This window comes from Ammospiza caudacuta, chromosome 10 (genome assembly GCF_027887145.1).
Source record: "Ammospiza caudacuta isolate bAmmCau1 chromosome 10, bAmmCau1.pri, whole genome shotgun sequence".
In the NCBI taxonomy this organism is placed as follows: Eukaryota; Metazoa; Chordata; class Aves; order Passeriformes; family Passerellidae; genus Ammospiza; species Ammospiza caudacuta.
This window is the reverse complement of record NC_080602.1, coordinates 21,427,652-21,453,867: the sequence shown is the minus strand read 5'-3', so window position 1 is coordinate 21,453,867 and position 26,216 is coordinate 21,427,652. Positions and strand designations below refer to the sequence as shown.

The 26,216-nt window shown below is 39.9% G+C and overlaps 1 protein-coding gene across 1 annotated transcript in view; it reads left to right on the top strand.

Moving 5' to 3' along the window:
- AGBL1 (AGBL carboxypeptidase 1) overlaps positions 1 to 26,216 on the top strand; it is a 268,424-nt gene that overhangs the window by 127,793 nt on the left and 114,415 nt on the right. Inside the window, exons 19-21 of the mRNA XM_058811454.1 lie at positions 11,287 to 11,416; positions 16,601 to 16,732; positions 20,664 to 20,840. Of these exons, the coding sequence (XP_058667437.1) occupies positions 11,287 to 11,416; positions 16,601 to 16,732; positions 20,664 to 20,840 (439 nt within the window). The remainder of the gene's footprint in view (positions 1 to 11,286; positions 11,417 to 16,600; positions 16,733 to 20,663; positions 20,841 to 26,216) is intronic.

The window sequence follows — 26,216 nt, the reverse complement described above, 5'->3', positions numbered from 1 at the left end:
TGATAAATATTCCAGAAATACAAGAGAAGCCAAAATAATTGGCAACCTAGTACAACCTTTATTCCACCTGATCAGAATGGCCTGCTTGAATTTGCATATTGATTTTTGCAGGGGATATTTCTGTGAGCTTATCTGTATCGACTAAATGTTATGCAGCTGAGTCTTTATTCTCTCTTGGGTCTGAGTGGTAGAATTAGCTCAAAGAACAAGGAATGCTGAAGAAATTAAAAAAGGAAAAGCACTATTGGGTATAATCAGAATTATTCTAGGGATTTTGTTAGCATTTTGTTGTTATTTTAAGCAAGCACCACGCTTGTTTCTCTTTCAACTCCATCTTGAAATTGAGAAAATTTTATTCCTCTGCTTTTTTAATGTGATTCTACTGAGAGAGACACTACAGTTGCATCTGCATGGAAAACAGTATCTTGAAGTTATCTAGCAGTGACAGAATATTGTCATTTTTGGCAGAGAATTTTGAAAGCCTCTTGGTTCCAAGTTGGATCTTAGCATTGTTTCTCCTTAGGGGCAAATATTGTGCTGCCCTGTAAATGCAGTATATCAGTGCTGTCATCCACCTGTTGGGCCTAAATCTGTATTAACAGTGAAAATGGCTTCAGCTCTTCTACACAGTTATGCAAAATATTTTTTTCTCTATGAGAAGGTTAAAATTAGTTTTCTTATATACACAGAGAAAAGCTGTAGCTCTTGGTTGTTGATTTCCATAAAGATAAACAAAGTGGATCTATTCTTTGGTTGCTATTTGAGTGTGCTGAGTTGGACCAGCCAGGAGATATAAATTGCTTTTAGTGACATTGTGTCAATTTTTATCCATGGACCTTCTAACTAGGAGAGCTACAGCTGTAGATTATCCTTCTCTGTGTCTTATAATAAGTGATATAGAGGTTGCATTACAGCTCTCTTCTCTTTTCTCCCTGTCTAAATAAGGGGCTCTGTCAGCCTGGTACTTTGTCATCTATTTTCCAATGAAATATTTCAATTTTTGATCAGGACCTGATATTCTTAACTCACTGAAAAAGGGCAGTGCCACTTATCTGAAAGATTTTTAAACATTTTGCTACCAAAATGGGAGGCTGATCATCTGTTTTCTTCGTGGGTGTCTTCATTATTATCCATCCATCCCCATATATTCACATCTACACAATTTGTACCCCTTTAAAAGATGATTCTTCTCTTATGTTACATTAAAAACAAGTGTGTAGAGAGGTTGGCAGGGAAGAGCTAAGGGAAAAAAGCCCAAAATGTTTAGATAAGCACTGTATCCTCCATTCTAGAAAATTCTGCTGATATCTTCTGATGCTTTGAGCTTCCTGATTCATATTAAGGAGAGAGTTAAAAATGAATGCTAAGGACCATAAATTAGTTGACCCAATCTATTTATTTATTTTTTTCAGGAAGCTAGTTAAGAATTTCCTGACTTTGGAAGATGTTGTGTGCTTGCAACTCTATTGAACTTCAATAGGCTATGATGAATAACTCCATATTTTGAAAAATCAGGTCATTTATTTCAGTATTCAAGTAACTTCACTTTACAAATCTGTTTCAAGAGGGAATTTTTTGATCGTACCAGTCCCCAATTAAAATTTGTCAATTGCTATGCAAAAGCAGCTTAGATTTTTTTTCTCACATGAGTATATATGAACACTTCCATGCATTTGTTCCTATCTAGTGCCCTAGTTTTTCTTTGCTAGAAACTTCCAGCAAGACTGGGACGGTTGATATGTTCAGCAAGGTACCCATTGCAAGTCTCCCAGCTCCCCTGAGATTGTGATAGCACCTCTTAGGAATTTTAAATCTTTCTGTGCATCCTGAATTCTCAGTGCCAGCTTTTCTTAGCACTTGAATGAGCTCTCTTAAAACTTTGTCCAAGTCTTGCTGGGGTTTTTGAAGCTTTCTGGAGAATTTGGTTGGTTTTTTTTCCCCTCTCTGACAGGAATTCTATCTGCTGCTGCTTGTTATATGTGTACATTAAATTTTTTTTTTCCTGACTGTTTTGCAGTGCTCTGCAAGCCCATCAGGTTTCTCTAGTGGATACTTTATTTTAATAAGTGCATTGAATGCTTCGTTTAACTTTACTGTTTTGAAGTGCCCAGAGACACCATGCTTGGATGAGCAGTTATGTAAGTGCAATTTGTTGTGGTTTTTTTAGCATCAGAATTAGGATTCAGCAGAGGTTTGAAGGCTCACAGTGCATGTGTGTGGGGGAAAGTAAACAAATAAAGGAGAGTTTAGTGCATCCACACACAGAACCCTGAACTGCTTTTCCTCCCTGTGACTGCTCTGCTCGCTGCTGATCAGAGCCCCAAATGCCCTCCCAGCTCTGCTGCCTGGTGTCTGAGGATGCACTGAAGGATGAGATTGATGCTAGCAGAGGGCTGGATTTGTTTTGCAGAGAATTCCAGATGCAGAACTGTTATCTCACTGTGTCTCCTTGCTGTTATCATTATTCAGTAATTATTGCTGGTGTGCCCGCCCTGGTGAATGGATGTTTCATTAGTGACACTTTGTTGTCTCCAGGCTGGATGTGTGGCCCTTGTGGCTGCCAGATTTCATACAGGGGCAGTTTAAATTCATCATTTATCTGGCATTCCTAAAATACATTATTTCATTGCCTGGCCACAAGAGGGGCTCAATCCTGTTACTCTTTACTCAAGACACTTATAGAAGTAGGGGAGATGGTGCACGCATTGTTGAGGAGGAAACTCCACAAAACAATGAGCTTTACTTGGTGATTTTCTTTATTGTTATTATTATTTTAATTTTTTTTATTTTAATTTTTTTCCAGTAGCTGCAATGACTTATCAAACCACTTTCTATGCATCACTTTCCAGCTCCTGCATGAAGCAGTCTCCAGTTATGGTTGTGATGGTATTTTTAACTCACAGCTCAAGTCCCTCAAAGCCTTAATGGTCTCCAGGAATATGTGAGGGAATCAGGCACAGTGTTAGCCAAGAGTTCACAACACTGGAGAGAAGTATTATATAGGAGTAGAACATCAACATGGAAGATACAATGTGCTGGCAAAGAAAGAATTCAATGATATATATGCCAGGTAAAATGGAAAATAAACACATCCTTTCAAGGGCAGGTGGAATCTATAACAAAAAAAAAATAGGAGAGGGTGTTTCCATTAGGTTTTTGGGAGGTTGATTTTTTTTCCTGGTGGTGTGATGTATGTTGGTTGTTTTGGATTTTTTTCTGTTTTCATAGAATGGCTTATGTTGGAAGGGACCTTAAAGATCATCTATTTCCAGCTTGCCTTTTCTGAAATGGAACTTGGATTGCAAATGGGTCTGATCCATAAATATTGTTCATCTGCACAGAGGGGAACATTTATTGCAAAGAAAGCAAACAGTGTTTTATAGGAGCTCCTGGCTCCTCAAGGGAATTCACAGGCAGAGTTAGAAATCCCACGTCACAAAGGAGAAATATAAAAAGCCTGGCTTCATGTGTATCATTGCTGAGTAACCTGTGAGGAAATATTATTATATTGCAGAGAGATGATATTTGCTGTGCAAGTAGTCTGTGAGGTTGGTAGAGGTCAAGTCCCAAAATGCTGTAGCCCTATAGTGGGAATTTCCAGTGATGATGAAGATATAGCTGTAATGTCTTCATAATCATATAGAGTTTAAAACAACTGGAAAAAGATGGGGTGGAGGTGGGAAAAAGAGGGGGAGCCCTTCTAGGATGAGCAACAAACACAGTGTTATCTTCCTGGTCCCACTGCCTTGCAAAGGAAAGAGTTAGCAAAATTTGTACTTGAGTTTGTGTTATTTTGTAAGCTAAAAATCAGCACATTTCAGTTAATTCTGCTTTTCCAGAACTATAATTTACTAATGGAGGAATTATGTCAGCCTGTGGCCAATTCACCATAAATCACAGGAGATTCTTGTGCTTTGAAGTCCCTTTTTGTGCTCCTACACTGACATGAGTGACTTGGTGACACAGGAAACCCATCCTGTGCCAGATCTTTCTTAGACAAGAGAAACAATCTTTTTTTGACCAATGGAGTTTAATACTGAAGGGTTAATATGTGATCCTACTTAGCAATACAGGGCACAACCAACACTGCCTAATCTAGATCAGCCACATTTTAAACACTTTTTTGTAAAGTTTATTATTAACCTCTCTTCAGAAATCAACAGAACAAATTTGGCAAAACAACTTTTCAGCCTCCTACGGGGCCAAAAATATATGTGCTCAAAAGCATCTTCTTTTAGAACACCACCACCTCATTGTCATGCAGGTGTGACTTGCAGAGACTTATCCTGCTGCTTGTTTTATTGGAGGTGATGGAGAATGGGACATAATGCACCTCAGCTGGGGAGGAGTGGCTTCAGGCTTCCTCACCTTCATCTCTCTGAGGTCTTCTTGGCTTCTTTCTCTTTTTTCCTTTTTTCTTTCTTCCTTGCCAGCTGACAGGCCACTGTCCTGCTTTGCTGGGAGTTGTCAGGTGGCTGAAACAAGCCTGATCCCATACAAAGCTTTGCAGGTGCCAGGGTTCCACCTCCTGGACTACTTGGCTAAGGATGGATTGTAGAAAAAAATATTGAACATCTGAAGTCACTGGAGTACATTCTTTTTCATTATTTTTTTCTTTTTCTGGGCCTCCACATACCTAGCTTGTGATTATCACTTAATTCTGTGATGTCACACTTTGCCCTTCTGCATTGTTTATTTTTGTTTAAGTTTTAGAACAATCATCTGCAAATTGCAATTCTTAGTGCTCGTTTATATGCAGAGATTGCACTGATTTAACTAACAGATTTTTAAATCCACTCAGTTAATTCTGTGCAACCCATATGTGTGCAATTAGCTTAAGTCAGTTAAGAATCCTCTCCAGCTCTATGGATACAAGCCACATTTAAAATAGGAAAGGATATAAGAATTAGAAACAGGCTAAAGGACATAAATTTAAAAGCAAAGTTTTAGTTAATGTGATGTGCTTTCATCAGCTGTCAGGTTCTATTCCTAGTTTTTCATTGATTTACTGCTTTGCTGCATGAGTGGCTCCACTTCTCAATATCCCTGCCTGCAAAATTAAGATTTGCTGACATTGCTCGTAGGAGGATATAAGTGGGGCTGTTTGGGAAAATATTTTTCAGGGGTTTTTTGCTTATTTTTTTCACCCTATGGAAAGCTTAAGCTTTTCTATGAATAATGGATAATCAAACCTGGAGACAAATCTTCCCATTTAAAAACAGAACTTGAATTTGGAACTGTCATCGCTGTGCCATTTGGGAGTTGTTTGGCTGTTTTTGTACAGGCTCCTCCAGCCAAACTACAACTCCCATGCTGCATCATGAGAGATTCTGCATCTCACTGAGTTGCTGTCACAGTGTCCTGATGCTGCATTTAGGGAAAATGTGCCCCCCTCAAGGAGATGCTCTGAAAGAGAGGAAGAGGTTCCTAGGAAACATCAAGTCCATATTTTCTGAGACATATCCTTAACCAGTTCTGATATTTTGGGTAGTAAAATTTGGAGTTTTGACAGAAAATTCAGAGTTTTCTGGGGAATTGGTGTTGGATGGGTGAGGAAAAGTCAACGTTTCCGCAAAAAGTCAATGCTTATAAGAGCTGGAAAGTGAAATTTCCACCCAAAACCAGTGTCTTAAGAATGCTGTTCTAAGGCTTTTGTATTGAATAAAGTATTTGAAGAGCCTCACAAGAGACTCTTGAGATGACTCTATGTTGTGGATGAGAACTCAGTTTTTATTTGTTCCCTGAATCCTTATTTGCTCTTTCATGAAATAGCACAAAACTTTTATTACTTGAACTTTTCTCATAGATGACAGTGCAAGTGTGGGCAACCGCAGGTGAATTAACTATCTAAATATTATTTAATGATTACTGCTGTTATAAATAGAAGTAAAATAGAAATTAGTTGGGCATCCTTTGGAACTGGGAGGGAGGTTGGCCCACCCCTGACAGTGCTGTTTGCTCACCTTTCCAGCAGATCAGGTGAACCCCTTGTCTTTTTTTGATTATGACATTGGCAGCATTAGCTGGGGTGAGGCAGGTCTTGTTCTGCATCTCCAAGTGATTTGTGACCAAGTGTGGCTTAATGAAATGTGTCCACAGAGAGGAAAAGAGCCCTTCCATCAGAGGCAGAGGATAGAGATACAGTACATGCACGGACCAGGGAGAGCACAGATTGCATCATTTATCTTGGGAAGCAAGGAATTGTCCATTGTGACAAAACCAGTCAGACACAGCGAGTAAAACGCTGAAGGTTCATTACCCTAATTAGTATCAGTGCTCAGCTGAAGGGAGGCAGGAAAAAACTGGCAGAGTGATGGCTCAGGGTAGCGTTTGTGCAAGAGGAAGAATTGTGCATCATGGATTTAGCAGTGCTGGGAGGGGAGGGTGGTGCAGCAGAAATGAGACAGGTGATTTCATTGGCACCCAGGTAGCACAAAGTGTCACTCAGGACGTGAGTCTGGCATTGTGTGTGGGTAAGGTGCCACAAAACAAACAAACAAACAAACAAAAAAAAAAAACAACCAAAAAAAAAAGAGAGAAGAGAGTAATAAAAAATTTCCTCTTAAAGGCTTGATGATTAAATAAATAGGCAGCATTTCGCAGCGCAGTTGGAAAAACAACATTGTTTGGTACTATATGGGGATCTCTTAGGAGAAGCTGACTTTTTGGCCTTGTTTTTTATCATCTGGCCAGTTAAACAGGGCCAGCCTGCTTTGGTGCTCCAATGCTCTAATCCTGATAAAAACCTGTTTGGTTTTTTAAAAACCAGATGTGGTACAAATCTGTTTGAGGACAATCAGCATGACAGTAGGTCACGCATAAGTAAGGATGGGAGTGTGATTAGAACATAAGAATGAAATACACACTTGAAGAAAAGAGATAAAGAATAGGGATTGCAGCTCCTGGACTCCCAGCTGTTTTGGTTATGTTGGGAAGGTAAACTGCTCTTGAGCCTGGTTCTATTGTACACACTTTAGCATTCATGTAGCAGTCAGAAGGAAAGAGAAGGATGGGAAATAAATTGTTAACTGCAGTAATGCTGATGACAACTGTTTCATTGTAAAGCCTCCAAAATTTACATTGTTCTGGTGATGTTCCATTTCTGGAATAATCATTGGCATCACAGGGCCATGCCAGGATGCAATGTAGCCATTATGATTTCAGCCCATGGGCTTGAGCAAAGCCAGAGTCCAAGCCAGAGAATAATGGTTATATTTTGGACCCTCTTCATTACAATATGAAGGAGAGCTTTACTGCTGCTACTGCTTCCTCCCATCACCAGCCTTGATCTCTGGAAAGATTTCAAATTAAGAGAAACAAAAGATTTTCTATCCATTTTATATTTTTTCCCCCTCCATGTTGCTCTCAGTTTTCTGAATGGTAGGACCATAACATCTTAATAAAAACATTTCAGTTATCCTAGGCTGCTGTTATTTATAAAGTCCAGCATGGTGTGTCTGATTGAAGCTGCCTCATGCTGCTCAATGGCATCTTGATGTTTACTTGTGCCTGCTGCCTTTTATACAGACACTCTCATCCTACTCTGGTACTGCTGTCTGCTTTTAAGATGCACAGTGAATGGTGATGCTTCTCTCTACATATCAAACATGATGCATCCCTTTAGATTTTATATTTCCCTGTGCCCCAGGTGCTGTTATTATCAGTCCTGACATCATTCATTCAATATGATGGCTCCTGTCTTTGCTTTTATCTGTTATGGACAGGAGACTGGGAAGTATTTTATCTTCCAAGCACAGCAACATATTTTCTTGCAAAAGTGACTTTTCTCTCTCTCCATTTCATCCTTTCTTGTCTAATATCTTGTGTATTATTCTTATCCCCAATCTCTTTGCTACACAACCCTGTTCAGTTTTGTTTTTCCTGTGTTTCTCATCCCCTGCCATTTTTGTATCTGTGTGGGACACAGGCTTATTGCAGTACACTGAAATGTTCCACTGACCTTATCAAGGCTCATGTTAGGACCAGGTAGGATCTCTCCATCCATACACGTGGCTTGTGCAGAGTTTTGTGCAGTTTCTGAGGTTACTTTGCCCTCAAAGCCAAAATGTCTTGGCAATATAAAAGTAGAGAGGGGGGGAGTACTGTAACAAACAGATCAGGCTTTTGAACAAGAGAATCACAGTTTAATTATTTGAGATATTTCTGGGTAGTACTCTTGAAAATTAGAAGAATTTCAGGTACTTTATATAGAGCCACTGATGTGGTGTTTTTTACTGGAATTTTTTCTGGCAATTGTTTTGTAAGCTGCCACCAGTCCCATCCAAGGTGGCATGTAGTCTTCCTTGTGCTTTAGAAGAGAAAAGACATGTAAAGCATTTAAAGCAAATATAATAGCTTGGAAGTGTGTTGTAGGAACGGCCTTTGATTTGAGTAGTGAATTTCATTAAATCCTGCCAAACATTCAAAGCCAGTCTCAGCTCTCCAGTCCCTTTATTTGCCATCAGCATTTGAAATCAGCTTAATATTTTACCTTCACCCTTGGCTGCAGAGCATAATGGGCAAGCCCATTATCTGTGCATGTCATCACTATTAGGAAAGAGAGAGAGGGAATGAAGGGATAAGGAGAAACAGGACTGGCAGGGAATTGGCATGTTCAAAAGTAAACAGATTTTAGCAGAATGAAGGAAGGACAGAGCAGGGTGGGAAAAATCAGCCTCTTGTAATTAAATTTGAGTTCTGCATGTCCCTAAGAGCTGTGGATACAGCCTAGCTGAGGGCTAATATTTAAAGCTTTAAATGAGCAGAAATGTTAATCTTTGAAGGGACAAAGCTGAACTTTGTCTCTAAGCTCTTGGCTTTATGTAGAGATGATACCTCCTTTCCAAACAGCTCATAAGAACTTCCAAATTATTGTTTTAGAGTTGGATTACACTTCTTAAACTAATACTAAGCACAGCAGCACCTGTGAACTGCAGAGCTGGGGATTGTCTTGTCATAGTCACCTCTGAAAAAAGTCACATTTTGTGTCAGAGCAACAGAATTGGTAGACTGTATTATGGACTTAATTAGGAGTTTTTCTTATGTGACATATCCTGGGATTTCTTTATAATTGCTGAAGGAATAATCAGCATTTTTAGGAGCTTTTAGTTTAGTCTAAAAAATGAAAATTGAGTTTGGCAGTGGCTTAAAATTAATCTCTGTATTTACTGAATCCTTTCAGCAGTTTCTATTTCCCTGCTTTTTTCCTCCCTTTATGTTGGACTCATCCAGTGGGTACCAAGGCATTTTAGCAGAGGGAAGTGTGGATGGTTTGAGGAGGGACAAACTAATGTCAATTCCCACAGGAAAGGGGGATATAGTAGGTTTGGGGTGTGACCAATGACAATGATGAGAAACTCTTTCTGTAGGTCTGAAACAACAAGACTCCCTTCTGTTTTTTTTCCTTGACATTCAACTAAAACATGGGAATACAAGTCCAACTATCATTTTCCCCTTCAGAATAAAAATTCTGCTGTTATTCTCACTTAGTTTTGCTCTCTGTGTGACTGTGATGGAGGAAGATGTCACAACTTTATGCCAAGGAAGTTATTTGGTTTTTTTGGGTTTTTTGCTGGTCGCATTGGAGAAAGAGGTGTTTTTTATGCAGCCCAGTGACTCTCTCTGTGGCATTGTACCTATAAAAGGGAAGCTCTGTAGCCACACAAATCCTTGGCAGAAATACAGCTGCTAATCTCAGCTGAGCAGCTGCTGTCCTGAAGATCAGGAGAGGTGAGCCTAAAGGTAACTTTATCCGAAGAGCCCTTAGAAAACACAACGGAAGCTGTCATGTTTTCATGCAGAATTTTTGGCAGAAGCCTCGCTGCAGCATTTGCTGACTTCCCAAGTGTTAGCTATTGCTAGTGTTTTCTGATTTGCTGAGTGAGTAACATGGGAAGTATGGATTGTGAGGAAATAAGGGAATTCAGATAACTAAAAGTGGAGTAAATTCGGAATGGATATTGTGGTGTTGCCAGAAACTCCAAGACGTCATTAAAGATATATGAAATATCCTTAGTGACTCATTATTTCTTTGTCTTCCATTTTTAACCAGTTCTCCATTATTCCTACTTACTAAAAATTGAAAAAACCCAACCCAAATCATTCTTGCTTTACAACCCTTTTTTTCCAAGCATTTTGCAAGGCATTGATGATGCCCAAGATGTCACATGCAGCACACCCTGACGTCTATCAATACCCCAGCAGAACCCATTTCTATTAGTACATTTATATTTTAATTTCAGCAAAGCTGGATGCTACTCCATAGCTAGAAATTCATGCAACATTTAGGATATTGTAGCTTTTTTGAACAAGAAGCACCCCAATTTTGCAGTGCAAATGGAAGCATTCTAGAGGATAGTTTGGAGATGATGAGGACCTACCACAATATCTCATATGCTGGAGGGTGGATTCCTGAATTTTATCACTACACTGTGATTTGGAAATTATCAACCAAATTACAGCAAATCCTTTGAAGAGTGTTAGGCTCTGATCTACACAGTCACTAACAAGGGGGATGAGTTGAATTTTTCAGAATTGCACAGTGCTGTACTGCTCCACATGGTCAAGTATTCTGACAATCTTCCACTGATCATTGAGTCAGTAACAGAATATGTTGTAACTAACTAAGGGAAATGCTTCCTCAGTGCAAATCTGGGATTCTTATTTAGCTTTTTATCCAGCCTTTGCAGTGAACCTGGGTAATTGTTCTACATAATGCTCTAGCAGGCATCATGATCTCCTTGATGGGCTTTAGATAGAGACATCTCTTGTGAGAAGAGAAGCTTAAATGAGACACCCAGCTCATCTCATTGAAGTACATTCATGTTTCAGACTGGTCAATGAGATTTGAGTGCCTGTCTTCAATTAGAATGAGTAGAAGTTGGATGTGCTTGTTTGCTCTGGGGGTTTTGAGAAGCCTGTGCTCTATGCAAGCAGCATGAATTTCATAGCACAGAATTTAGAATGTTTCAGAAGGCTTCTTTCTAAATGGCCTTTTGATTTGTGCCTTCTTAGGTAAGTGAAAAACTGCATGTATTTGCAGGATGGCAATTAAGTGAACCTTAAAAGGAAAGGAAATTAAATTAGTAAAATTTAACTAGTAAAATTAGTACACTATAAGAACCTGAAAAATAGAATATGGATTATTGAGTCATTCCAGCCCAATGTTCAAAACCATTATATCTATGTTCTATTGACATTCCTTGTGCCATGGCTTGCCAGGATTGGAAATGCTTTGGAACCAGCTTTTGTTTTGCCAGTTTGTGATGTGCTGCTTCCTGATTTCAGCCTTCGTTGTTCACTGAGTGGAGATGATCTCAACAGGCAGTGGCTGACACCCAGCTCCCAGCTGCATCCCACAATTTACCACGCCAAAGGTCTCCTCTACTACCTGAGCAGCATTGGCCGGGCTCCTCTGGTGAGTCTCTTCCAGTTCTCTTGTGTGATTCTGCCAATGGATTGATTATTGTGCTTGTGTGAACAGCTCTGTTAGGGAGCTGGAGTGATTTGGGAGCATCACGTCCTGTTGCACTTTCATCTTGTGGAATTGTTTGGGAAGTTTTGAATATTTATCACTTATTGAATCTTCTAACAAGCATCTCTCTTCTAGCAAGCATCTTCTAACAAGAATCTCTATATACCTGGAATAAAAATGAGAAAATTAATTTCTGAAAGCTCTTTATATCCTCAAAGTGCTCCAACTAAGATCAATATTATGAGCAAGTTATTGCTATCTTCATGAAAGCATTAGGAGAAATTCCAAAAAGATTTCGTCTAAATGGACTGTGCTAAACCCCATGCAATCACAACCCTCAAAGTGTGTGAGCCTCCCTGCTGCTGTGGTAATGGGGAAAGGATTGTGTTTGGGGGCTACCAGAAATTCATGAGATGGGTCTGGGATCCATCCCATCTGCTCAGTCGCCCAGTAGAAGGAAAAAGTGGTTCTGAGACTCCAGGAGGAAAACCACAAGGAGCTTCAAATGTTGATAAACAGATGTGGATCCAGGGACTGGCAGGTTTGTTGGTGATAGCTACAGCCAGGCAGGAAATGTCCAAGTGCACCAGAGTCCCTCTGGGTTTGCTGAGAAAAGCCCCAAACAAGGTGAAAATGTCTGTGATCTTCTCTATGAAAATTCTTGCATAATTTAGTTTTTGTCTAAGCTGACAGCCCTGAAATATATCTCTGTAGGCTGAGGAGTATTGTTGAAACTCAGAGTTGCAAATTGAGTCACCAACATTTTCCTTTGCTTCTGAGCAGTGTGGGATGAGTCTTCTTTTACCCCGTAATTTGCTGTCTGGCCTCTTTTAGAACATGACCCTCCTTGTCATATTCAGGTGCATAAAGTTGAATACTCAGTACAAGTTTTCATCATTGTTGAGTGAAGGGAGGCTATTGATCCTACCATCTCCCGCACTCACAGACTGCATGTCAGGTTTCATAAACTGTGGGATCTCAGCACCTCAGGACGGAGGTGCAGAGAGGCCGAGACCACCCTTGGGGGGCTCGGGAATCCTGGAATGTTGCCAGAAGTGTCTGGTGGCAGGATTTTGATCCTACACAGGAGATGAGACCTGTATGAGGACTGGGAGGAATTCACTGGGTGAATGGTGAAGGGATAAGTTAGTTAAAGTGTAAAACACAGGGTTTAGGATCTTGGTACAGGGGGGTCTAAAGAAGTAAGATGGAGGAATTGGGGCGTGTCCTGTCCTTCTTCTTCTTCTTCTTGGCCTCCATCTTCTGTGGTGGTGGTGGCACTTTGGGATTGGTCATTACTAAAAGTGCACCGGTTAATAAGGGTAGAAGGTATTGGGGAGAAATGATAAATATTGTACACGTAACTTAGGGTATAAAGATAAGTGACCGCCCGGGGGCTGGGGAGTGTGCCCATGGCTGACTTGCTGTGCAGACCTCTGTCGGGCTGAAAGAAAATCTTTTAGATAAACAATTAATAAACACCAAGACCGAGACAAGATCAGAAGTCTCTCCTCGTCCTTTGAAGCGTCGGCTCTTCAAGGCCATCCCTGGGCCTTTCCAGGCCACCTAAACAGCTCACAGAAAACCCTACAATAAACTGGTTTTTCTTTGCCTTTGAAGAATGCATTGATTTTAGTTTATACATCCTCAAAAATGCCTTTTCCCTCCTTCAGAAGAGAGTTTGGGGGTGGGTTTTTTTTTGGTTTGTTTATATTGGGTTTTCTTTTAACCTATAAGATCTCATGGAGCTAAGTTCACTGGCAGCCAAATGATTTCTGTGAGCTGATTTGGTTTAATTTATCCTAGGGATGTGCAAGCAGTTTCTTCAAAGCAAAGCAAAGCTGCTTGAAGGAGAAAAGCAAAGAACTTTAGCAGCCCTTCAAACCAAGGCCACTTTAATTCTTTAGTTAACAAGAAAACAGCCTGTTAAATGTTGGGTTTTTTTTATTTGCCTTGTTGCCTGTGGGAACCCTAATGGGACCAAGAGACTGAGTGCACTGGGACATTGCAGAGTCTCATTCCTAGTGAAGAGCAGGATGCTCTAAAAGGAAAAGGGAACTTCCAGTGGACCAGAAGGCTCTGAGCAGAGTTTTCTGCCTCTCAAAGTCATTATATGAAGCTTGGAAACAAGCACAGCCTGCAATAATGTACTCATTGGGAGGAAAAAAACCTCTAAGCATGCCCACCTCAAAACTGGCATTTAATGTTCTGTCACAATGTTATTAAGAAAGAGACTTGACACAAAAAAAGAGAAGTCGTTTCAAAAAGTTCAGTTTTCCAACAGCTTTCTTTACTTTCCACTTTATACACTGCTTTTCTTTTATTTTAAAAGGTACCTGGTTCTGTGACTCATAAGAAGTGTTGTTTTTGAGCTAGAAGGCAGTCCTTACCTTTAGGATGATCAGTATGATCAGTACTGGCAAATAACTTCAAATAGATTAAAAAATTGTGCATGTCTTTGAGTCATATCCCAGTGAGTGCAGGCTTGGGAGTCTGACTGGTTTGTGTGTCTCAGTGTCCCAGCCATATGGAAGGACAGGCTGAAGAAAAAGCACTGGGAGGTGCCAAATCTGCTTAGTGCTTGCCCAGACATATCCCACGAAAATTTCTGTGTTGGGAGCTCAGACTCCAAAATATCTCTTAGCCTTGGCTGAATGGTGAGACATAAGCTACCCTGTGGTGTGAAAATTAGGCAGAAGGATGTGCTGTAGAGAATAATTGAGTATAAACATTGGGACTGGCTGCAGTATCCAGTCAAATTAATTAAAATGTAGTGCTATGCAAGTATTTTCAGTGTTTTCAGTGGCACTGACACTTCTCCTGTGGAAGCTGGTGACACTCAGTGAAAGATTCCATGGCCTGAACCAGCTGCCATAGTAAAGAACCTGGCTTTAGTACACTTTTACCAGCAAAGAAGTCTCAATCCAGACCTGTCATTGTAAGGACCTGCCTGCAGGCTTCTTGAGGTGCAGAATTATAGACCTGCTACTTATCAGGCAGCTCCACTCTCTGATCATCCCTGCATGGTTTCTGATAAATAATATTTTAAGCAGATAATATATTGTCTTTTTGTGTGCTGTAATTCTGTAAATTGAGAGGTAATTGATAGGCAATTGAGCTGAGTTTTTCTGCCTTGAAATCAGACAAAAGCTGTAAAATTCTCTTTGATATTCATAGAAGTACATTCTAGGTGGTAACTGTGGTTAACCTAAGCTATGACTGTGCATTGCTGGTAGCTTAGATGAAACACTAGCTGGAAAAATGTCTGTCATTAAGAGAATTAATAAATGCAGCTCTTTGGAAGGAGGCATTCCAGGATAATTGTGTGTGGATCAGAGCTGTTGCTGGGTAGGTGGCTGTTCACATGCTCCAGGTGTGGAACCTGCAGGCCCTCAGCCCCACAAAAAGATCTGGAGGTGATGATGGTGTGGGAAGGAAGGTTGACAGGACAGAAACCAAAGGAAACAGCAGCCTGTAAGTTATGGGATGTGTATAATTGTCCATCTGACTGGTTATTACGCATGCCTCAGCACCTCCAGTGTCAGTGTCAGAAAGAATGCACATGCTCAATTTCCAGATAAGTAAACTGACATGCTTTAGCTAAACTTAGTTGCTGTGGAGCTGGTAAATAAGCAAATGAGGGTAAGTCCTGCCCTAGCAGTTTGTGGAAGAATCTCATGTTCTCCATCTGTTTCTCCCCTCTTGTGCATGTATTTAGGTAGGAATATGGGTGGGAGTGTTGATGTGCTGGAGGGTGGGGAGGCTCTGCAGAGGGACCTGGACAGGCTGACAGTGAGTGCGTGTCACCCTCTCCTCCCAAGCTGACAGGACAAGAGGAAAATGGCCTCAAGTTGTGCCAGGGGAGGTTTGGGTTGGATATGAGAAAGAAATTCCTTCTCTGAAGGGTTGTCAAGCATTAGAAAGGGCTGCCCAGAGCAGTGGTGCATCCTGGAGGTATTGGATGGATGTGCAGTTGGCACTTGGGGATTGAGTTTAGTGGTGGATTTGGCAGTGCTGGGTTAATGATTGGACCTGATGATTTTTGAGATATTTTCCAACCTAAGCAATTCTATTTTTTGCACCCCATATTTCTCCCCCATCTCTCTGTGGGTCCATAATGTTTCTCTGCCTTCCTACACACCTTTGTTTGTCTCCAACATAAGTCCTGGGAAACAGTTTCAATGAAATCTTGAAGCTCCTTTCTACTCTACAGTGAATGCTGTTGGTTTGAAATGAAATAATTCCTTATCTTTAGAGATTCTTATATTTTCATTGACAGATTTCTGAATATTCCTGATTAAGACATGGAGAATATATGTAACAGCCATGTGTACATCGACTTCATATCTCAGAGGGCACTGAGATTGATTATTCTTTAAGACCTGGGTCAATATTTACCTCTTGGGTCATTAAATTGTGATTTTCATTTCCATAGGAATCAATATCTGCCTATACAGGCAATCAAAACTTCCGCTAAATTGGGAATGTGCCTTGTGCCTCGTTTATATGACAGCTGACATGAGAGATGGATTGGACAGACAGATAAATTAGTGTGGAATGAGATTATTTGCCTTGAACATGGGTCATTTTCTGTGCTTGACTTGCAGGAATCCATGCAAAGGTCTGGCAATACAATTGCACAATTATATTTTCCTGAAAATTATGTAGCATGGGTTTTTAATTTAAAGAAGACAAAGCAATGATTAATCATTTGGGGAGGCATGGATTTCAAGTCCCACGAGGATAAAGTCAGAGTTTAGGAGTTTAGAAGTAGAAAGAGCCTGACAAATTGCTCCGTTGTGGTATCAGGAGTTCTCATGAACCCTCAGGTTCCTGAGTTGCCATGGATTCTCGCCCAGGTGTCATGTTTATTTCTGCTGCAGACAGAAGTGCACTAGGCTTGACTCTGCACCCCTGAGATCATGTCAGATCAAATAAATAAAGCAAAATACAAGTGACTAATGAGGTCTGACACAGGTCAAAGGCACGCCCAGAGTCCAAGCTACTCTGAAGAGACCTTAAAAAAAAATTTAACACCTCCCTGCCATAGTCTAGCAGTGGATATTATGAAGAACCAAGAAACCTTTCCAATGTTCAACATTTCGCCTTATTTTTTCCTCTCTCTAGGTCTTCTGTGACTACCATGGGCACTCCCAGAAAAAGAATGTGTTTCTCTATGGCTGCAGCATTAAAGAGACCTTGTGGCAAGCAGGCTGCATGGTTGACACAGCAGTTGTCACAGAGGATGTTGGCTACAGGGTAGGTCCTCTTGGTTCCTTCCTTAATTACCAGCCTGCATGTGCTTCTATATTTAAAATATTTAAGATAAGGTCACCTCAGAAATTTTAGCAATAGGTTGCAAACTTTCCTTGCTCCAGAGGAATAATAGTCCAGAGAATTTTGAGTCACATGTTATATCTTCATGCACCAGATATTAGGGACACATTTACTGATGGTGTATTTGCTATTTATTTTATTTCAGTAAAATGATGCACTATAACATTTGGCTACATGCTAATAGAACAGAGATATTTTTGTGTGTTTTATAATTTCTAAATATACATACAATTTTGTCCTCACCATCCTACCCATTATATGAAAATAAATCGGAATTATGTAATTTTAACTGAGAAGATCATGGTGTCCCACAGTCCTCCTAAACTGCATTTCTTCATCACAAAATGCTGCTGGTCCCACTGAAAACATGCGATAATTCAAAGCATGCCAAACAAATCTATCATAGTGAAGCTATCTCCAGAACAAATGTTTGGTGTCACACCCAAGATTTTTTTTTTCCTTTTGGAATCAGAAAAATTCTAAAATCTATTTTATTTCTGCTTCATGGGAGTGTTGTGTTCATCAAACTCTCCTTTGAATTTCCTGCCCATCTCTCTCTTCTTTTTTCTTTCTTTTTATTTTTTCTTTTTTTATTACCTTTTTTTTTTGTATCTATTATAATGATATTTTCCTATTCAATAAGTTTTTTCAGGAAGAAGAAATATAAAGTCCAATTCTGGTCTTAAAAAATGTTAATTTCACAAAACATTAATTGTGGCCTTAAACTGATTACAGCTAGAGCTTGGATCACTAAAATCTGAAAGCGGTTGAAGAGTCTTTGTCAGTTTATGCCTCTGTATAATTTTTGCTACTTCAGCATAAATACTCAACATCCTTCCATGAGATTTTCATGTTTTCCATGCTTATCTTATGGAGTTGCACGTAAAAAAGCTGCAACTACTGGTGGAAAGTACCCCAGTGCTGGCTGTGAGGGGTCCCTGTGGCAAGCATTGATTCCTGAGGAAAGCAGGGAGGATTCCCACATCCAGGGCATTTTTGGCTGTGTTTGAATTCTGGGGGCTTGCAAAGGCTGAAGAGGGCTCGCTGCTGCACAGACAGAATTCAAATGTTACTGTCAGCATGTGGAGCCTGACCTGAATCTGCAATGAATCCAGGGCTGTCCAAGAGCACTCTGCAGTGGCCCATGAGAAGGTTTTTATGGCTCAAATCTTTGTTGTTGGATGAAATGGGAGCTGGGTGCCTGCTGCAGACCCAGCCTATGGATCACCCTCTCCAGCTTAGGCTGGGGAAGCTGGGTCTGTACAGGGACACATCTGCAATTCCAGCTGGCCTCAGAGCTGCTGCCTTGCCCTGTTTGCACAGCCTTCTTTCCTGCCTCCTCTGGGTAATGGGAATTAATCTGGCCTCCGTGATTGATTTTCCTCCACAGGAACAGAAACCAAATACCTCAAGAAAGTTATGGGTTTTGGGAGAGCCTTTGCCTCATACGTTATAGATTCAGCTGTAGCCCTTGGCAATGAACAGTCAGAGTCCTCCCTGCCTTTAATATTTGGTGGCCTTGGGTGACTTGCACAGCATTGGCACCATAATCCCAACCTTTTGATAAACATTCCAGGCCCCTTTGACAGCAATCTCTGCTGGGACGTTAGTAAAGAAATATAACTGGATTTTTTTTGGAATGGGATTGGAGGTTTATGGACAGGGTCCAGTGTTAGTGGAGCAGCTTCCTTTGCTGCCACACATGATAAATCCAGCTGTTGAGAGACAAGGAGCACACTGCTGCACTATCATAAAAGCATCCTTTAAAGGAATGTGTTTTCACACAACATATATTATTGAAAGATAATTAATGAGAAAAATCAATAGAGAAGAAAGAGCCATTAGTGTGAAATCCAGCGAATGCTGGTAAAATGAAAAGAATATTAAATTTGGGTTTGCTAATGCTTCTAAATGAGTCCTGTGTACAGAGACATTACTGTTACCTGCCAGTATTTTTATTTAATTAAAAGTAAAAGATTGATTATGCATATAATTTGAATTGCTCTAAAAAACTAAACTGGATTAGGGTTCTGATTATTGTATTTGATGTGATAAGTTTACAAAATTTTGTGTGTGGGTTCAGATAAGGGCACATACAATTCACATACAGTTTAACTGGGTCTCATGGTTGTGCTATGCTTCTGCTGCATATTTTTGATTCCTTCTCAGTCAAAATCCACGAAAACCTGGAAGCTGTGCATGAAGCCATACTATTTTGTGATCTCTGTGCAGCAAGTAGCAGGCTGAAGGAAGTGCAGAAATGTTGGATGCTTTATCAAAGGCAAGAAGTGAATTTTCAAGGTTTCTCTGTTCAGTCACAGGAAAGAGAGTGCTGCAGCTCTTAGTAACTCACTGGAGATCTTGACTCAAGATTGAGGCTTAAGGTGGTCTCAGACTTAAAGTGAAGTTTCTTGCTTTGTTCTAGTTTTCTCTGCCGCAGTTTTTTTGTGTGAAAAATGGACTTAATGGAACTGGAGGAGACCAGTGATGGCTGCAGCCAAAATACACTGAAAAATGATAAATGTATAAATGAAAGATATGTATGGTTAAGTAGTTTGCAAGAGATTTTGTAAAGCAGTTTAGACCAAATATGTATCACTCATATCAAGCATGTTTTAGGAAAGAACATTGTTCAGTCACTTTCAAATCAAATATTTCCATACAGTGATGTGAAGTAAAGCCCAAAAGAACAGAACTACAATTCCTCAGAATTAATTGGGGAAGCTGAAGGTTACTGGAAAGTGAAATTAGCTGGTTAGTTTTCACTATCCAAACTGAATGAAATTCAAGAGTAAATGCCACTAGCAATATGTGGGAACTCCTTCTGTAGGATTCCTTACAGTTCAGGTGTTTGAGAAAACTGTCATAAAAGAAAGAATGAACATTCTAATTTTGCTTGGTCTCCTCTAGGTGGATCAAATGGTGTTTTGCAGATGTTGTGGTTGGTGTAGCAGCACTGAAGTTCAGACACACGTAGACATAACCCACAGGCATGCGTGTGTATCTAATGGTCCAGTTTATTCATTAGCACTAGGTGTGCTCCATGTAGCTGTTATCTATTTTTATGGAGTATAAAAATAACACATTTAGCCCTCTGTAATGACTAAGTAATTGTTGCCACTTCACTGATGGAATATTTGATACTTCAGGTGTGTTTATAGACTTTGTTGAGAAATATGATTTTGAGAGTAAGAAAATCACTCAGGGCTAAAATGTAATATTTACTGGCTTTATTATTACTTTTTATTGTGATTAAGTGAACTGTATGCAATGCATTGTTTGGACCTGGAAGAGAATATTTTGGTTTGTTTCACAATGCAAGTTATTTAAACGCCGAGCTTTATTTTCACATTATTATATGTGACATTCTATGAGGAAACAGATCCCCTTTCTCTGCTCTGTACCAGCTTCAGACAAAATTCCTCCCATGGCTCAATCCCTTGTCTGACCCTGGAATTATGGTGGGAGGAGATATAATAGAGCTGTAGAGGGGAGAATAGGGATGTCAGGTACTGAGCTGTGACTCTTGGCAGCTCAACAAGAAGGTGTGGGTTGGTTGAAGCAGCTTGAGAACAAAACTGACTTCAGCACTTCACCCAAAGTATTTGGTGCACAAATGTTTGATTTGGAGTGAGATATGTCAAGTCTACAGAAATTTTAGTCTTTGGAATGAAACAAATGTTATAATCTGGGGGTTTGACATGAGATGGAGGTAATGCACCAGTTGGAGCTCTCCGTACCTATGGCTAGATTTGATTATGGACACGCTGAAACACCGTCTCAGTATGTCTCTCTGTATGTGTGTGTGTATAATATCAACACGTGCACATCTGTACAATTCATTTTCTCACAGACTCTTCCCAAAATCCTGGATAAAGTGGCCCCTGCATTTGTCATGAACAGCTGCAGCTTCCTGGTGGAGAAATCGCGAGCATCGACGGCCCGTGTGGTGGTGTGGAAGGAAATGGGGGTGCTCAGGAGCTACACCATGGAAAGCACCTACTGCAGCTGCAGCCACGGGCTCTACAGAGTGAGTAAACCTTTCAAAAAGCCCTCTGCCGCTGTAAGAGCCTAAATGAGGGATGCAGGACTCCAGGGGCTCTCCAAAATGCAGTTTATTCCATCCAATACATTACAGCAGCCCAGGGTGGTGGGTGACAGAGCTGTGCCCACAGCTGTCAGCTCCAGCTGCAGGCAGGCCTGCAGACCCTTTGGTTTTGGTTACAATGCATTATAGACTTTTCTTTGCTGAGCATCTTAATACAGTAGAACAAATCTATACCTTAACTATTATCTATAGCCTATCATAACTACTGTAATTACCATATTCATGTTACTGTTCTCCAATCACTAAAAGTTAGTACGTTACAGTTTAAGTTAGAAGTTGTTATTCAGTTTTCTTGCTGTGGAAAATTCTGAGACCTTTTTTCTACTTGCCACATTTGCTGATTTGTTTGCCTGTGCTCTCTTTCTGCTTTGTAAAAACATCTTCTTGTTTGAGTTGGGTTTATCCTTTGCTCTAAGTCATAAAAACCCGTTCTAACTAACTCACCCTTTGCCTCCTTGGTTATTCAGTAAGACTGGCTCAGCAATTCTTTTCTTCTGTATCAAAACTTGCTACCAACTCTATTCCTTCATCAGACTCTACATTTAAAAATCTTTCTGCCAAGCACAAATATCTGTGAGACTTTCTTGTCAAACTTTCATCCTTCCCAACATACCACCCTCCTAACGCACATCTCATGAGTTTGGATGGAGGAGATGGCCATTGCTGACCTCTCTCCAGATCCCATGTAGCCAGAATTTCTTTTCTGGGATATCTTGTTCTTTTACCTCTCATTCTTTTACCTTCTGTGCCAAGAAAGTAGAGGTTTGAATGAAACCTCTCTGAGGTTTCATTCAGCAGGGAAATAAAAGGAAACTCCAGTCTGCAGCCAAAAGCACTGAGCTGAAGAAAGGAGCGTTTTAGGGATGATATAGGGACTTATCCTTTACAAGGGCTTTCACAGTCTTGTAATAAAAGTTCTGGCAGATCATATGGATATTTTTGAGCCTAATTCTAAGGTAATTAACTGGAACACTTGTTGGTACATGCTCACTGCCTGAGCATTCTCCTAAATGGCTAAATTTAAGTGCCTCCATGAAAATCCTACCTGTTCCTGGCAGGCAGAGCTAGCCAGTCTAAGGCTACTTTTGACAGAAGTCAATGAATTCAAGTTATGCCTGAGACTGTGATCTAGGCAGACCAGAATTCCACATTAAATGAGGTTGGTAGGATGGGCTGTACTTGTACCAAATGCATCAGGCATCAGTCTGGGAGATCTCCTGGCAGTTTTTAAGCATACAGGATAAAGTCGGGTAATTGTATTTGAGTGATCATAATTCTCCGTTCCTTCAAATGATTTTTTTTTTTGCTTTTTCTTATTCCAAACCTGTTGCTTTCATTTGAAAGGCTTCTAAATTTCACCTCATTTCTTCCACTAGGGAGCAATCCTTATCTGTACAACATTAATAAGCAGTTAAGGATCCTGAAAGACCCTTAAGGAAAGAGCCATTATTACAAATAACAATTAATTAATAAGACATTCAAATTATTATCTTTGTAAGCTCTATACTAATCCTTTTACCTCTCTGTAGAATGTAGCAGGAAGTATTCAGCTGCTGTTTTAACTATGCTCTACTATACACACATCAATTCCAGGAGAGGAAATGCGGAATTAAAAAATGGCAGACAGTTAAAATCAAGAGAGTGCAATGCCCAGGGCAATTATATATAACACTCCCTACTCCTGAGAAGTGCTAATGGCTTTTTAATAGGCACCACAGGTCAAGAGAGTGGGTTTGACTCTTTTTAGACAGTGGGGGAAATCTACTTTGACTGAAATCAATGACAAAGCTCCAAATGATTTCTGTAGAGTAGGATTTCACTGATTTCTTAGATAACCACAGTAAGATCTAAAACCAGTGACACGTCAGATTTTATCAATATCTAGTGACTTGTTCTCCATCAGCATCTGTGAGGCCTTTAACCAAAGTTGCTTCATGTGTGTAATTAAATGCTTAAAATAGTAGGAAGAGAAATCTCTTAAAATGTATGAAATTATTTTTTATGTTCCTTCTTGTCCTCTTTGTTGACACTGATCAGGGCCACAACCAACCACTGAGGACAAGAGCAAGTTCACATATGAGGGTTGTGACTGGTGAGAGAATCCAGTGTTCCCATGGCTCTCAAGGAAGTCTGAAAGCTGTAAAGCAGTTCTGAAATTTCCATTATGAATGCCTTGAAAAGCTGAATCCTAATTGAATCACTGGGTTGTGCTTATGAGGTCACATATTCGTTTCTGATTTATAGAGTTGGTGGGGGGTTTTTTTTGTTTGGTTTTTGTTTGTTTGTTTAGGGTTGTGATTTATCTCAAAGATGGAGGATACATCAATATTTCCATTATGAATAATTCCTTCACCATTTCTCTATTATAAGGAAAATACAAACACTTATTGCAGCTTCTGTGATTCAGGCAGATTTCCACGATTTTTTCCTAATGCATTAAGTAGCCAACTTGTTAGTATCAAAATAGAATATAATTTCTTATGTTGATTATACTGGAGCTGCATGTAAATACATACAGTATTTCTTCTAGAAAGTGGATACTTATAAGCTATTTCCTCTTCTTTTTAGTGGTCTTTAGAGTTGGTCCTATTTACTTGCTCTTACAAATGGATTAGTAAGAGTGTGGAATTGACAGACTGAACTGAAGATTTTGTTGCATAAATACCATTTAATCCTCAGCTTCCATCTGTCAAGCCAAAGCTACTTCATCAGTATCTTGGAGCCCTAAAATCATTCTTGTAAACTGGAAATTAATTACATAAGAGGTCATGCTTTTCTAGTGGCTAGAACATAAGTTTCTCACTCTTGGACCATGAAGCTGGATGTGCGTCCGAGCAATAGAATGACACTAATTCTCAGGCAGAAGATGTCAACATCCTATACTTAAGGCTTTCTGACATTTGGTTTGGAAGATCTGTTTAACTGTGGATCATTGAGTCAGTTTTCCAATGGCATATGACTGATCTCCCTGTAGGGATACATCCAGAATTCCCACTGGACAAGCACACCCCTATGTTTTGTTACTTTTACACCTCAAAGTACAAACAGCAGGTAAGATTTAAAAAATCTTGTTAAATGCAGCAGAGGCTCCCAAGTCCAACATCATTCAGTGAATCAGTGGTCAGACTTCTATTAGAGAGCACCAGACCTGGTCTTTAGTTTTTTTTCCATCTTTCAAGCTCTTTTTCTCTTTTCAATTCAAGAAACGAATTCATTGAAAGAGCTGCTTTGCTGGCTGTGAGCACAGGTTCAGCCCTTGGAGCTGTACAGACATCTGATGGGGATGGCCCAAAGGATTTAGGAAGAACAAGAAAGCTGTAGAGAGGCTTCAAGAGGTTAAAATATTAATTGCACAAGGGTGGTGAGTGCACTCACTCATCTCAGGTCAAGGAAGGGCTAAGGTAAACCAGAACTTAGTTTTCCTCATAAAAAAGCTGTGAGTTTTCCCCTGGAATGTGCGTCCCCTCTCTTGGACTGAAATTTTAAAATACTTTAGTGACAGAGAGGCAGGAGTTGGGTACTATTGATATGTAAATGAGAAACAATACTGACCCCAGCTTTCTTTAAAAGTCATTTGATTTCAAATGGAGAGGAGGATGGAAATGAAAGGAGAAAAGAGATGGTTTGTCTGACGAATCTCCCTGTCTGTGTGATCAATGGAAATGCAATAAGCCAACTACCCTTAAGGAACCGAAACATAAAACTAAAGAAACTATTGATCTTATCTAAGGTTTTGTTCAACCTAGGAACAAGACAAGAAGATGGTAAAATATCCAAACTCTTTTTCATCTTGTCTGGATTGCCCAAATCAATCTTCGAGGAGCCCTATCTCCATTTGAAAGTTGCTAAAAACAAAGTAACAAAGTTTCACAGGGAATTTTGCCTCCTTTTTCTGCAAACCAGAAAATATTAATAATAGAATGATAAACCCCTTATCATTTCTTTGCTCACATGATGACTGTCTGCACAGGTCCCTCATTGGAGGTTTTACCCCTCCAGCTTAACTTGATTTCAATTTCTGCCTCCATTTTATGGGATGCAGAGCCCCCTTCTCATCTTTGGTTCTGAAAAGTCTGAATGCAAGGCTGTGAGGAGCTCTGAGTGCAGGTACAGCCATGACCCAGGAAGATTTACTGTTCTGTCATGTCACACTCCTTCACCATTCTTCCTGATTCCTCGTTACCTCACCTGCTAATTAGGGCCCTTCCATAGCATATTCCACTGTGCTGTTCCATTCATTATTGCATCCATCATCCTCCAAGTTAATGCCTTTAGTGCCAGGGTGTACAGCTGGGTTCCAAACCATATGTCTTGGTCATAGAGCTAATCTAAAAAATCGAGTTTCATGCTCTTTGTGTACATGTTATGTTGGAAAAGTGGTTTCCTTGGCACAGTGTGCCTGATGGAGGAGTTGGGGAACTAATGGAAATAGATTTTAGCTTTTTGCTTCAAATGGATTATAAACAACAAGGGGTAACAAATTAGTTTTAAAATTATTGCAGGTATCTTGACAGTATCCTGTAAAGGAGATTTTACTGTTGGTATGGGGCTCTCTTTGAAGAAAGCTTTTGGGACAGCTGAGAAATAAGATCTTTTTTGTTTTTTTCCTGTCCATTTTAATTCTTCTGAGAGGAATTGAATAAACCCAAATTTTCTCATAGGACTTGATTAGAGGAAGAAGCCATTCCTTTGGATGGAACTGGAGATTCAGCACTGAGCAGTGTGGTCATAAGTTCATAAGACACACTTGATATTAATTCAAAAAATCTTTGCTGGACAGAAGTGGTGAGAGTTAAGTTTAATTAGAAGATCTAATATTATCCAGCCCCTTTAGCCTGACCAGCATGGGCTGACATATTTAAGTGAGTGATGAAGTATTTGCCATGGAAGATTGGCTGAACTAAAGGAATATGCCAAGATGAAAACCTCCCCTCTTTCTCATCCTTCTCATCCTGGTTTGATCTCTTTCTGCCCACATGAGCCAAATTGTTACCCATGTATGATGGACCACTGAATTGCAGCACTATTTTTTCATAATTATCAGTACACAATTAAATATTTTCTTTATCTCCCTTTACTTTTGAAGATTACTAACCAAATTTCTGTGAGGAATTTTTACGTATCTTTTATTCATAAGCAGTTTATTACAGTTAATAGTCAGAAATTGAGTTGTTTTGATGGAGTTTGCAGGTCACATGGTGCTGCTTCTGTTCTCCAATAAGATGTATATTGTTGTTGTAATTGGAAGTCTGATGCAGAAACTTGCAAATAATTTTAATTTGACCTGTTGCCAGTATT